The sequence below is a fragment of the Rhineura floridana genome, chromosome 8, assembly GCF_030035675.1.
Source record: "Rhineura floridana isolate rRhiFlo1 chromosome 8, rRhiFlo1.hap2, whole genome shotgun sequence".
In the NCBI taxonomy this organism is placed as follows: domain Eukaryota; kingdom Metazoa; phylum Chordata; class Lepidosauria; order Squamata; family Rhineuridae; genus Rhineura; species Rhineura floridana.
Genome location: NC_084487.1, coordinates 69,186,267 through 69,200,096, shown reverse-complemented (window position 1 = coordinate 69,200,096; position 13,830 = coordinate 69,186,267). Strand labels below are relative to the sequence as shown.

Sequence of the window (13,830 nt, the reverse complement as noted above, 5' to 3'; positions counted from 1 at the left end):
TTGACAGATTTCTAGGGTGAATAATGAAAGAAATATAATTTTCTAGGTTACATTCTCTGTAGAAACAGTAGTAACACAAGGAAGAATCAAAGTAAGAAGAACACCAGCAAACATACAAAAATATAATTCTCCATCTTTGGAGATGGTAAGTGTTGCCACCACTCACCATATGCTCAGAGGCACATGTTACAAAATTCTTCCAAGCTACACAGGAAGTGAATTGGACTGTGAAAGACCAACCCAAATTGTGTTTGCATTTTTTATAAATTTGTAGGGCAGTCCAATATCTCAAAGAGGTCAGGTCTCCTGCTCCCCTGGTGCATTCATTATAGCTGCCCAATTTCCCTGCTTTTTAAAGTTTGATAGAAATATCTGTTGGCTACAGGTACATTCTTAAACCATAAGGGTTTTTTGCCTATTAGTGAATTTCTCTACTTTTTAATCTGGGAGATAATAAATGGGATCCTGTGCAAGTTTGCTGAGAATGTATTGACCATTTGCATGCTTACTGAATTCAATGGGATTTACTCCCCTGTAATCATGCTTAGGATAGGTGAAACTGACCACAGGGGACAGGGTGGGAAGGAGAAAGGGCAGAGGGGAGGAGGGGGATGGGAGCAGGCAGGAAGGGGAGGAGGGCAGGTTTGAACATTTGCATGCTTATTAAGTTCAGTGGGATTTACTCCCATGCAAACATGCTTAGGACAGGTGAAACTGACCAGGGGGAGGGAAGGAGGGCTGGAGTGGGCAGGAGAGGAGGAAGAGGGGAGGGGAGGAGGAAGAGGGGAGGATGAAGGGAGGAGGAGGGGAGAGGAGAGAAGGAGAAGGAGAGAGTGGGAGGAGAAAGGCAGGTCTGATCATTTGCATGCTTACTGAGTTCAATGGGATTTACTCCCACGCAATCATGCTTATGATAGGTAAAACTGACAATGGGAGAGGAGAAAGGGGAGGGAAGAGGAGAGGGAAGGGAAGGGCAAGAAGGAGGGAATAGGAGGGAGGATGAGGGGAGGGGAGGTTTGATCATTTGCATGCTTTTTGAGTTCAGTGGGATATACACCTGTACAATCATGCTTAGGATAGGTGAAACTGACCTGGGGAGGAGGAGGGGAAGGAAGGGAGAGGAGGACAGAAGGGAAGGGTGTGTGGGCGGGCACTGGGCAGAGGGGAAGCCCCTTTCCTTTCCAAAAAACATTGGGGACAGTATCATTGCTCCCCACCTTTTTATGCTACAGCAGGCACATGTAGTCTCCCACCCAAATTTAACCCAAAGTTGTCACTGGACACATCCACACCAGACCTTTATTCCACTTTAGACAGTCATGGCTTCCCCAAAACAATCCTGGTAAGTGTAGCTTGTGAAGGGTGCTGAGAATTGCTAGGCAATGCACCATTCCCCTCACAAAGCTACAATTTTCAGAAGAGGGGCTGACTGTTAAGCCACTCTGGCCACTGGAGCTCTGTCAGGGGAATAAGAGTCTCCTAACAACTGTCAGCACCCTTCAAACTACACTTCCCAGGATTCTTTGGGGGAAGCCAGGACTGTCTCACGTGAAATAGAGGCCTGGCATGGGTGCAGCCACTTGATTAGCCAAGCCAAACAGCTATGAGTCTGGCTTTTAGAACACTGACAGTTGGTTTTTACTGAGCATGCCAGCGCTTATCGTTGACTCAAACGTTAAATTTCTTAAATTAATTAAAAATCAGCCAGGCATTTTTTAAATTTTAAATTGCAGAAGTTGAAGGTGACAAGGTCAGTAATATGATTACACACACACTGAATATGAGTAATTTTTAATTAATTTCACCAAATTATGAGACCACTGACGGAAAAAAGTACAACAGAGGTCTGAATTTCTTTATCTTGTTTTACACTTTAAGCTCTCAATTCTCACCATGAAAACTTAAGAGGGTTGTTAAGCAAGCATTTTTCAGTTAAGGACTATAAGTTTTGTAAGGTTTTGTTTTGCAGTGAGCTTATGGGAAGCAGTAGAATAGCATAGAGGTATTTTCAATTTAACATTATGGAATATGAAAAATCCATGCTGACCGTAGAATACAGCCACTCGCCTGGCTGTATAATCCTCCAGATTGTGCTTCTATATGCCTCACCCGCTCCAATGGGCCTAAGTCTCAGCATAGTGCTTTTCAGAAGATGTTAGTTTCCTGTTTCGTGTTACCTGTTCCTCAATTATTTTTCCTGGAGTTTTGTGAGGCTGGCTGTTCTTTGCTTTCTTTTCCTCAGCTCTCTGAGAATACTCTTTATATCCTTCCTTCATTTCTGCTTCATACTGCTGATACTTTAGTTTATATGAATCTGCTGGGGGTGGCAAATTTTCTGGTACTGTCTTTTGCTCCCACAAAGAAAGCTGAAAATGAATAATCAGGAGTAGTCAAAATAGCAACCCCTATTGTATGAGTTTCAAATTGCATATTTAGCTTTAATAATGTTGCCAAAAATGATCCCAGTACCATTTTAAAATGGAGACTGAAATATTTGTCAATAGCCTAGTCCATTCTTGTACCAATTACACACTGAGTGAAATTGACAAAGATTTCTACATAATCCCATTATCTTGAATACAGCAGTCCACGCTTCATCTGTAAATCAGAAACAGTAAATATGAAAATGTCAACTGGCATATTTTTCTAAAATAGTCAGCTTTTTTCAGAATTTGGATCTTTTAATTCCATTATTTGACAGAAGCAGAAATATTCATGAACCTAAGAAGAGTCTGCTGGATCAGGCCAATGCCTCATCTAGTCCAGCAGCCTGTTCTCACAGTGGCCAGCCAGGTGTCTATGGGAAATCTGCAAGCAGGAACAGAGCGTAAGAGCACTCTCCCCTGCTGTAGTTTCTAGCTACTGGTATTCAGAAGCATGCTGCCTCTTACCATGGAGTCAGAACATAGCCATCATGGCTAGCAGTCATTGATAGCCTTATCCTCCATGAGTGTATCTAATCCTTTTTTAAAAACCATCACATTGGTGGCTATCACTGCCTCCTGTGGGAATAAATTCCATAGTTTAACTATGTGCTGGGTAAAGAAGTACTTTTTTTGTCTGTCCTGGATCTTCCAACATTCAGCTTCATTGGATGTCCACAATTTCATTATTGGATGTCTATGGTTTCATTATTTCTCAGCAAGGCTTATTTTAGATCAGAAAAACACATGAAACCATTGTTTCATGTGTCTCTACATTACCTCAGCTTTCTTCAGAGCCATTTTTCTTGCTGTCCGAAAGAAGGGGGGGGAAAGAAACATTACCTTAAATCTTTTAAAACATATTAAGGTGATCAATATGATGCAAAAAGAAATTAATTTCAGAGATGACTGGCTGGGGAAAAATTAAGCAAGTTATAAATAGCTAAGTACAATTTTATGCTTGTCTACTCAGAAAGAGACCCTGCTGCAGTCAGTGAGGCTTTCTCTCAGCTAAGTATGTGTAGGATTGCAACCTGAAACACCAATCCTTACATGTAATCTAAAACCACACATTCTATAAACTTTGGTGTCATCAGACAGGACAGGTATAGGGACAGACAACTATGGACCCTTTGGATCATGGCCATTCAGTCAAATGTTCCACTGAAACAAATATGACTTCGCATAATGGCTGCTATCCATAGCCATAAGTAATACTCTCTTGCATATGGCTGATGAAGCTACATTAATAAGTAAGACTTTTTCCTCTATAAATTATGGGGGAGCCATACTGAATACAATCATGACATGCTCAGGCTGGTGATGCATGTGGAATAGTGATATAATAATTTAAAAGTAGAAGTCAAATGGTTACTCTTTTGTACTTTTCCAGAATAATTTATGTGCTATAAAATATTTATTTTGACAAATATGGACATCTACTAAAGTACAATTATCATTATTTAAAATAAAACAAATTAGGGCATTAGAATAAATAAAACACTTGCAATGTTTGAAATCAGCCATCAATATCCTAAACATAAATATTATTTCAGCAGAATGTTGGACAATAGCAAGGTAATAGCTAATGTCCAGACTAATCTTACTGTGGTTGGGAATGGGGTGTCTGTAGCAACAGAACCATCATATTAAATCCCTGGCGAGCATGTGCTTGTCAGGGTAAAAGCTGGATAGGATCAGCTTCCTTCCTGGCAATTCTGGGCCTTCCCCTGCCCTCCCTCCCCCCAGTTTCCTTCCCATTGGCTTCTATGGAAGAGAAATCCACTATAATTGCTCTAGGAATAACACAGCTTTCTTCCTGGTTTGGGGGGTATACCAGGGGTAAAGAGAGAACCTTGGATCATGTGGATTCAAAGCCTTCCTCCATTGGTCCCAGCACACCACTCTCTAGCACTCACCTATCCGGGACATCTATGTCTTATCTGGAGTCAGCTTCAGTGTATTGGCAATCATCTAGTCTACCAGGCCTTGGTGATACACCCCTTATCCATAATTATATCACAGATGAGTGGTTTTTTTATTTTTATGGACTATGGACTGACTTGGCATTCACCAGAAATACCACCAGGGAGAAGATAGGTCAGCATGGCCACCCAAGCCTTACTGAATGAGGGGCAATCTGGAGAGAGTAACAGGCTTTTCATTCACCTTCTGTCCCTCCTTCCAAGATGGTACACCTCACTCCTTGTGCCTTTTCGCCTACTATCCATAACTGCTAATGAGATATGCTTGGAAAAAACTGACCTGTTGAATATCATAATGCTGTGCAGAAGGATTCTGTACTGGAGTACCCCAGCTAATAGTTGAAGATGATTGTAGTGGATCAGTATGAGGCTCCCCAGCACTGTATGGAATGTAGGTATCACCATCCTAAAATAAAAGATAACATTTCTGAACTTTTCATGTCAAAATGTTATACTTTGTTAAACTATTATAGAGTGTTAGTTGCCTAAGAATTTGGGAAGGAAGTTCATAACATTTCCAGACACTAGAAATAGAAGGGCCACAGAAAATCCATACAAATAACCATACTACCAATGGATGAGTTATTTGACTGCAGGTTAGTCAATCACATTATCATATTTGTTGTGATAAAAATTTATCACATTGGATAAAGATGTGTGTTAAAATGGCAGCTATCCAAATGGCAATCTAAACTGAGAGCGGAAGCCTAGCATGCTAGAAACATGGTAGTATCCTGTTCAGTTCTGTTACTGAAACTATGCTTAGAAAGGGCAGACTAAAACGTTAAATATTTTAAATGTATTACATTAGAAAATAAGCAGACTTGCTAGTAAACCAGCATCAGAAAAAAAGTCACTTGAGAATTCTTGCCAGCACCCTGCATTTCGCCTAAATACCTCTTTTCAGGTTTACTGAACCCAAGAATAAAAAAGGAAAGGGGAAAAAATTACCTGGGATCTTAACTTCTGTTTACAGAATGGGGTTTTCACTTTCACACCTCCCTGTTCCCACTGCAGCCACTTACTTCCCCCAAAATCTGCTCCCGGGGGTTGGAGGATTCTATAGAAATGAATGGGATGTGGCACAGGGAGCTGCAGCAGGAAGGGGTAATCAAGAAAAATCAAGGAACCCTTCAAGAGTGGTAATGCTGCTGGGCGAGTGGAAGGCACCTTTGAAACCAAGTAATCATGTTCAATTACACAGAAATCACAAATCAATTTGCATCTCTCTCTTGAAGCCAAAGCCACCACATCATAGCAAACATCTTCAGATCAAATAACCTAGTTGCCATTGTCGCTGAAGAATTTCCAATATTTACCATAGTTCACCATAATTTATATATTTGCTATCAAATATCCATGTCCATATTGAAAATGGGGTTTCACATATCCTAACAATATAATTTCAGAGAGGGGGTGATTTTTTAAAAAAGCATAAACCTGATCCTAATCATGTCAACTAGGTGCTGCAAAACACAATTTTCCATCTTCAAATAATTACTAGACACACAACTGAACATTCAGCCTAAATTATTAAAAGAATGTTCTCATAAATTCAGGAGAACTAGTTAGATGACTGGCAAGTGACAACAATGGCAGCCTATTCAAACTGCAGCATGAGATCTGGATATTATTCCGATTTTTCTTCCAGCAGTTTCCACATCTACACATTGGTAAGTTTTCAGAAAATAATAGTTATTACCTCATCCTCTGAATCTCCCAATTTCCCCAAGTCAAGGCATGGAACTCTGCAGAAAACCAAAAATTACAAAATATAGCAAGCTTTTCAACTTTTCCCTGGCTTTCAAGTGCCACAAGATGTTTTTTTGCAAGCAGTTTTATCGGTTTTCAAAAGAGCGTAACCCAAGAACAAAAAGTTTGCTTCAGGAATCCTTTTTTGCTTCAGGAAACAGAGAAAGACATTTCATACTACTTTCATCCCATTTTGCAAAGGACCCTAGAAGTTCTGTGAAGAAATTCTGGAAGGCAATTTTTATGTTAGAGCCTCAAAGCTTGAGCCAATGCAGGTTAATTCTTTTTCATTACCTACAGAGAAGCAGCAATTAAAGGTCTTATTCCATTACCTTTCTTAATAAATTGATTGCAGTTAAGCCTCTTATAACTATCCTGTAATCTCTCTGAAGTGATATACTAATCATAGTGAAAGTGGGCAATGCACAGTCCTCAGTCACATCAAAATGATTTGCAAATATTTAGAAAGAGGCAGTCTGTTAGTAATCTAGCATCTCAGCACCCTCTAGTTGTCAGTGAAGTTGATTGAGAAATTAACAATTAGGTGAAAATGTTGAGATGTAAAGATTTGCAAAAAGAAAACAGTGCTCAACAAGGCTCTTATTACCATTCCACATTTATATTCACACAACTTCTACTTACTTCATCCACTGTATAAGCTCCGTACTCGGCACTCTTCCCTAGCTTTCTGCCTTCACAGTTCTCCTAAATCACCTCCAAATCATAATGTCAAAGTCTCCACCAGCCCCAGCAGCTACCTGTTTTTCTCCTATTTACATGTGTCAAAGGTCTTAGTCCCTCATTCATAATCCCAACAGTCTTGAAAATTGGGATAATTTTAATCCCAATGTAAAATATGAGTTTTCAAGTACAAAACTAATTTTAAAAAGTGCATGAAACTAGGATATTATTGTATAAAAAGGAATTATAGCCTTCTCTTCCTATTTCTCTTCAACTTATGAACACATTTTATTTATTGATAAATACATTAAAGCAAATCAAAACTAATTAGAGCAAAATGATTAAGCCTATTTACAAGAATAAGGAATAATATCTTCTTATAGAGTATCTATATCTGCATATCCATCTATATCATAAAGATGGCTATATCTGTGACTGTTCAAAATTGGAACCACCTAAGTTAACAAGCCTGTGAAATTTGGTGAAGAATAATTAGTATTTTTGTTCAAAGTGTTTTCCTACATTTCCAGTATTATGTAATCTTCAGGGGGTTAGACCTAGAGATCCCATAAGTGGAGTTCCACTCACAGAAGCAGAATAGAAGTGTTGTTGTCAGTTCCCCATTCCCTCTGCAAATATGCTCTAGAGGACTGCATGGCCTTCAAGATCAGTATGGGAGGTGGGGCAGTTGACCACAGGAGGAGTCGGAGAAAATAACCGTTCCTTCTACGAACAGCAGCCTCCACTGGACTACCAGCCCTTCCACAAGCGGAAGGAGCCCTTCCATTCACAAAAGGGCTACTCTGAATCCAAGGCAGTATATGAAATGAAAAAATGTGATAGACTTGTTAAGAAAAAAATACTTGACATAAAATCATGACACCTGAGTGTTTGATGGATAATTTAAAATGTATCTATGAAATACTGATGGAATTGGAATCTAAGGATAACTTCTTTAAGAGGTAATGATGGATGGAAAAGTTCTAAAAATAATATAGCAAAAATGGAAATTTACTCTTGAAAGGAATGCAGCATTTAAATAATTTTAAAATAATGTTATAATTACACCATAGAAATTACACAACAACAAGGCTGAAAAAATATTTTAAAATATAAGCAATGGGTGCTGGAGATGCACCAAAACAAAATCAGGACACGACAGGTTTCCTGCACATTCAGTAGAAATGCAAGGCTATAAAATCATTTTGGAGAAAAAAAATCATAAAATTAATATAGTTTATTGGAGCTGCCCTTGAAGATGGTCCAGAGGTTACAAAAAACACAGTGAGGACTATGTTGTGAGTATTTGGTCATGCCCACATAACCCCTATTTTGGAGCATCTGCAATGGTTGGCAATTGTCTTCTGGGTTCAATTCAAGTTGCATACATTGAGGTATAAAGACACAAGTGACCTGCAACCCAAGTACTTGAAAGAGTGCATTGTCCTGCATCTATTTGCCCTGTCTCTTTAGTTTAGCAAATGAGGCCCTCCTAATGGTCCCTAAATTGTATGAAATATGAACCACGAAGACCTCTGCACAGGGCTTTTACAATGGTGGCTCCATGCATTTGGAACTTCTTCCCCACTGAGGTACACCTTGCTACTTCACTCCTTTGTTTTAGACAGGTAGACACACATCTTCTGCCAAACCTTTGAAAAGGGGTTTTGATTAATTAAATGAGTTCCCCCCTGTTGTACTATTGTTTTATGATGTTGCTCTTTTATGGTATTCTAATTTTAATTTGGTACAGTTTACTAGGTTTGCACTTTTTTTATACATGTAAGGTAAATAGAAATATATAGTTATTCATATAAATACATGCATTTACAGGAGATAAACTATCACTTTACTGAATGATATTCAGTTATATGTTAAAAATAGAAATGATGGTGGCAAGTAACAGATGTAAGAAATATATATATTTATGGGGGGGTTACCATTTCTTTTTTCATATCTTTGGTTTACAGGTTCAGAAACATAAAGTGATTACTGATCTTTTTTTTAGCCCCTTAAATGTGTATGACATGCAATATATTTTTGTATGCGTTTTGCATAGACAATTAAGAAAATGAAGACATAAGACTTACTCTGCTGGTCGAGGACCATGGTTTGATTTTGTATGTGTCCTCCATCCCTAGGCAGAAAAAAACCCAAACATATAACCATGTGTTATCACAGTTCCCCCCCCATACATCTGAACCCTAAGAATGGAAATCTTTTAAATAAGAATCAGTTAGGGTCAAAATATATTTAAATAACAGGCATAGCAGAGGGGAAACCAAAGTTGATTTTTGGGTTTACAGCTTATGATTTGTCTGGAGCCCAACTGGATGACACCTTAAACCTCACAGCAGCACAGCAGTAGGACAACTAGGGGAGGAGCGCAGCTGCCACAATCTCCTCTCCAGGAACCCTCGTATTTGCACTAAGCCTTGATTTGTCTTAGTGTTACATACTTATCAGCTCTTACTGTATTTAATGACATATCAGTTTAGTGACACATGGTGTTTTTCATAACACAGTAGAATAGGATAGATTGTGATATTTGAATATGTGCTAACGAGGGATTCTTTGGAAAAGTGAGAACCGTAGCACCTGAAGATAACTACAGCCATTTCCATCCTAAGGAAAAGAGGATCAAATACTGAACTTCACCTACTGCCTTTCCCTATAATTCTTATTATTAAATTTATATCTTGCTCTTCCTCCAAGGAGTCCAGGGTGGTAAATATCTGTCAATACTTCATTCTACAAGCACTATAATTATACAACTGCACCATTCTGTTATTCACCGATTCTCTTGCCCCTTATTTGTTGCGGTGCTACTGTCTGTGTGTTTGAAGAACAACAGAGAGAATACAGTAAACCAATGAGAAACAAAAGAAATGACAAAAAACAAAACAATTTACATGTGGGTAGCTGGTCCCTTTTAAGCAGATAGCTCTAAAACCTAATTGCAAGTAAGCACATCAGTTTGCTGTTTGAAATTGCAAGCTAATGCTCACAAGGGGATGCTACAACTTGCTGTTTCAAGTAGTAAACTTGAAATAAAAAATGTTTGTTACACCATCTGTCCAAATATCACTATAAACCTTTCTGGAAAACTAATACTCCTTTAATTAAGTCTTGGCTTTCCCAGAATAAAAACTAAAAATGGAACTTCAATCAGAAATGCTACCCAGGGATGAGGTATAGATTACACTACCTTTTTCTGGGAAGTCTGGGGAAAACAGATAGTTCAGACATAACACAGCAATCTAATAGCTATTACAAATAGGTATAGGCAGACCCAGAAGCACATGGAGAAAAGAGGGGTAGCTTAAAGTTAGATTCAAATTGAGAACATCTACACTAAGGAGCAACATTTGAGAAATGTGCTTTTTCACTTTTCCTATATTGTATTCATAATGGAGTTAGCAGGGAAATTTATTGTGCACCACTATAAAAGACTGAAACAGCTCTTCATTTAGTTTTATTGAAATTGGATCGAACATTTACTGTCAGTGAGCACCTACTTTATACTGTGGAAGAGAATTTTCCCAAGCTATCAGGCATGTAGGCATGCACTGATTGAGAAAAAGGTAGAATCTGTGCCTTCTACTGACAATGTGTTATTACCTTGTTTTTCTGTACCAATGGACTCACACACTTGGGAGACATTTCTATTCACTAGAACTCAGACTGTTTAATAAGTTCAGGTTTTACAGCACTTCATTCTATATATTCAAAATTTTGCAGTGTCTTAAAATTCTAAGCATTTATTGGAATCTATTAAAATCAATTCATTTTTAGTTTAAAAAACATATTAATCTTTAATTTGCCCAACTTACTTGAGCAAGTTTATTTTTCTTTGAGGACAGTGGTACATGCTTTCTTGGAGATGCAGCAACTCCTTTAACCTCCAAATCCATTTGAATTCAGCTATTAACAACAAACTGTAAAAAAGAGATAATTGACAGAAATAGGGCAAAGCATGCTTTGTTTTAAGGATCCCTCCTGAATGACAGTTCTGACCAAAAACAATCCACTTATTACAGGTCTTAATTTATTGATTATAATTATAGCATCTATCAGCTTTAATACATTTCATATTTCATTCTCAACCAGAAATAGCTTGCTATCATGTTTCAAAGCCTAGCCTTGCATACTATAATTTTCCTTTTAACATACCAGCACAAACTATCCATTAAATTGAGAAATGCTTTTCTGCAAAATTTTATTCAGTCTTCTCATATTCATATACCATTTAACTCAACTCATAGACCAAACCAGTTGAATGCTGGAAGATCAGCAGGGGAGGCCCTTGTCAATGTTGCACTTGTAGATGTACATCATTTTAATATCTACTTTTAACACCTACATCTATCACTCACAATCTTAATTTTAGTAATTTTAACATTAACATCTTAAACAGCTTCATATTTTAACTGATTTAATACGTTTTTATACTTAACATTTTAGGATTGTGTCTGTCGTGTCCATGTGTTTAACTATGTTTAGTTATTTTGTTATATTGTTTTAATGTGTTTGATATATGTTTTTAATTGTATACTGGATGTTTTTATGCTGTAAACCGCCCAGAGAACTTCGGCTATTGGGCAGTATAGAAATATAATTAATAAAGTAATAATAAATAATAAATATGGGAAAGGGCCTTCTGTGTGGCAACATCCTATCTATGGAATGTCTTTCCCCTGGACACATGTATGCAGACCGCTGTTTGTTTGAGCACCAGGTAAAGACCCATTTGCAAAAGCATCAGCTGCCTGTTCTGCAGCTTTATGTTTTCTTGTAATTTTAAAGTTTGTCGTGTATTTTTACCTGCTCTTTTTGGTTTGATTGTTTTAGTGCATTATATATTTTGGGAATTGTAATTTGCACTGTATCCAGACCCAAGATCTTATGTTAAAGGGCAAGTTAGAAATGTATTTAATAAATAAATAAAGGATACTACTACAATAGTAGTAGCTATTTTATTTTTTGGCTTTTTAACAACTTGAAGAAACATTAGTGACATTAAATGCTTTTGCAGACATTCCTCTCACTGTAATTATGCAGTAGAAAGGTTTTTATTAATCTTAATTATATACATTCAAGATTTTATATTGCCACTGTTCTTTTTTTCACTGCTTACTGTTTTTTCTCAGGCCTTATATATTTTTATTAGATTAAGACTGCAATCTTGGTCCCATTTACCTGAGAGTAAACCCCACTCAATTCACTAGGACTACTTATGTCTCAGTAGGATTGTGCTGTCACCTTTGAGAACTGTCATTCATCTACCATTGCTGGCAGAAATGGCATAGCCCTGCATGAGCCCATAAAATAGGGTGGATAATTAAGATATTAACAAAACCATTCCTAGGAAGCCAGCACTTAAGCAGAGCTGTTTACAGCGTTACTTTTCAGAGGTAGTACACCTTCGGAATACCAGTTGCTAGAAACCGCAGGAGGGGAAAGCGCTCTTTGCAATCAGGTCCTGTTTGCAGACTTCCCATGGCAGTCTGGTTAGCCACTATGAGAACAGGATGCTGGACTAGATGGGCCTTGGGCTTGATCAAACAGGGCTGTTCGTACTGCAAATAAATGAGCTGTAGGCTGCCCTGTAAGACAACTCTAACCATATTTACTACAACGTATGTTTCAGTCTATCCTAACAACTTGTGATATGAAATAATCTAAAGCCAACTGAAAACACTGGGATATATTTTTTTTAATAAACAACTACAACGTATGTTTCAGTCTATCCTAACAACTTGTGATATGAAATAATCTAAAGCCAACTGAAAACACTGGGATATATTTTTTTTAATAAACATATTTGGGTTCTTGGCTACATGTTTAGGATTGCAGCGTCTTTGGACACCGGCTACCTGACATGGAAGAGCCGGCGGTAGTGGGATCACTGAGGAGAACTGCTTCACCCACTTTTCCCCACCCTGTCGTGAAGTTCAAACGGGTTCCTGTTTTGCTGCAGACCCACAGCCCTCCTTGGCGTCCGTTTCTTTAATAGTACTCCGTCCACGCCTCACTCTCCCTCTGTGGTGCCGCACTTCTGCGTTGCCTAGTTTTCCAGTAAACAAATTGGAACTCTCCCCGCGCGCGCGCACTGCTTTTACAGTTAGAAGATACTCAGAGACAAAACAAAAAGGGAAGGCCAGGCCAGCGCTTCTGTGCGCGCAAGAATATCCACCCACACACCCGGTTTGGCAATAACGATAACAACACTCGGAAAAGCAGCTTTCCCCTAACGGCTGGGGGGCGGGTTCTTTAAGTGGTGTGTGCCCACTCCCCGCTATGGGCGCGCGCTCCCACGGTTGCCTAGGTGACCTTGTCCCCCCCCCCCGCTCGTCCTGCGTTTAAAGTTAGAAGACCTTGGAAATAAACGGAAAAGCCACCAACCTGCTACGCGAGCATCCCTCACCTCCCCCTCTCACCTTAGTGACGTCCTCTCTTTTCTACGGTTTACGGGGCACTTCCTGGTCTGGCTGCCGCAAGTGCGTGTGCTCCACAAGAGAGGAAGTTGGATACGCGCTTCCCACTCCCTCTGTTCTCTTCCGGGAAGAAGCTGTAATCCCCTCGTATGCATATACGCCGCTGAGTGGTAGTTACTCCCAAATAAGCGTGCATAGGATTACATGCTTAGTAGGAATACAATCGTGGACTTAAAATAACCCAAGAAAAATATAACAGTCTGCCCACATCCTCCCATAAAAATGTTTTAAAAACATAGGCGTTACATTTAAAAAATGCTGCAGCCTATCATCGCCTAGCCAGAGTTCCCAAACTATGCTCCTTGGACCACCAGTAGCCTATGAGCTCTATTCATGTGGTCTACAACATGTCCATATTAAATATTCATATTGATTTTTAATTGTATTTCTAGTGTTGATTTTATTTCTTATATTGCAAATTGTAATTATACAGGCACAAGAGTGGCTGTATACTATAGCCAGTGTGGATTTCTCACATTCCGCAATGTTAAA

At 38.7% G+C, this 13,830-nt stretch overlaps 1 protein-coding gene across 8 annotated transcripts in view; it reads right to left on the bottom strand.

The window, feature by feature from the left end:
• CAPS2 (calcyphosine 2) overlaps positions 1-13,541 on the bottom strand; it is a 52,458-nt gene extending 38,917 nt beyond the window's left edge. For 3 of the 8 annotated variants that reach the window (XM_061639720.1, XM_061639723.1, XM_061639722.1), the window contains exons 1-6: positions 13,282-13,537; positions 10,675-10,779; positions 8,932-8,978; positions 6,111-6,156; positions 4,689-4,814; positions 2,178-2,366 (exon numbers count right to left, since the gene is read on the bottom strand). In XM_061639720.1, coding sequence (XP_061495704.1) covers positions 2,178-2,366; positions 4,689-4,814; positions 6,111-6,156; positions 8,932-8,978; positions 10,675-10,755 — 489 coding nt within the window. In that variant the 5' untranslated portion in view covers positions 10,756-10,779; positions 13,282-13,537. The other 5 variants (XM_061639716.1, XM_061639721.1, XM_061639719.1 and 2 more) reach the window with 4 other exon arrangements.
• Between the last annotated feature and the right edge of the window lie 289 nt (positions 13,542-13,830).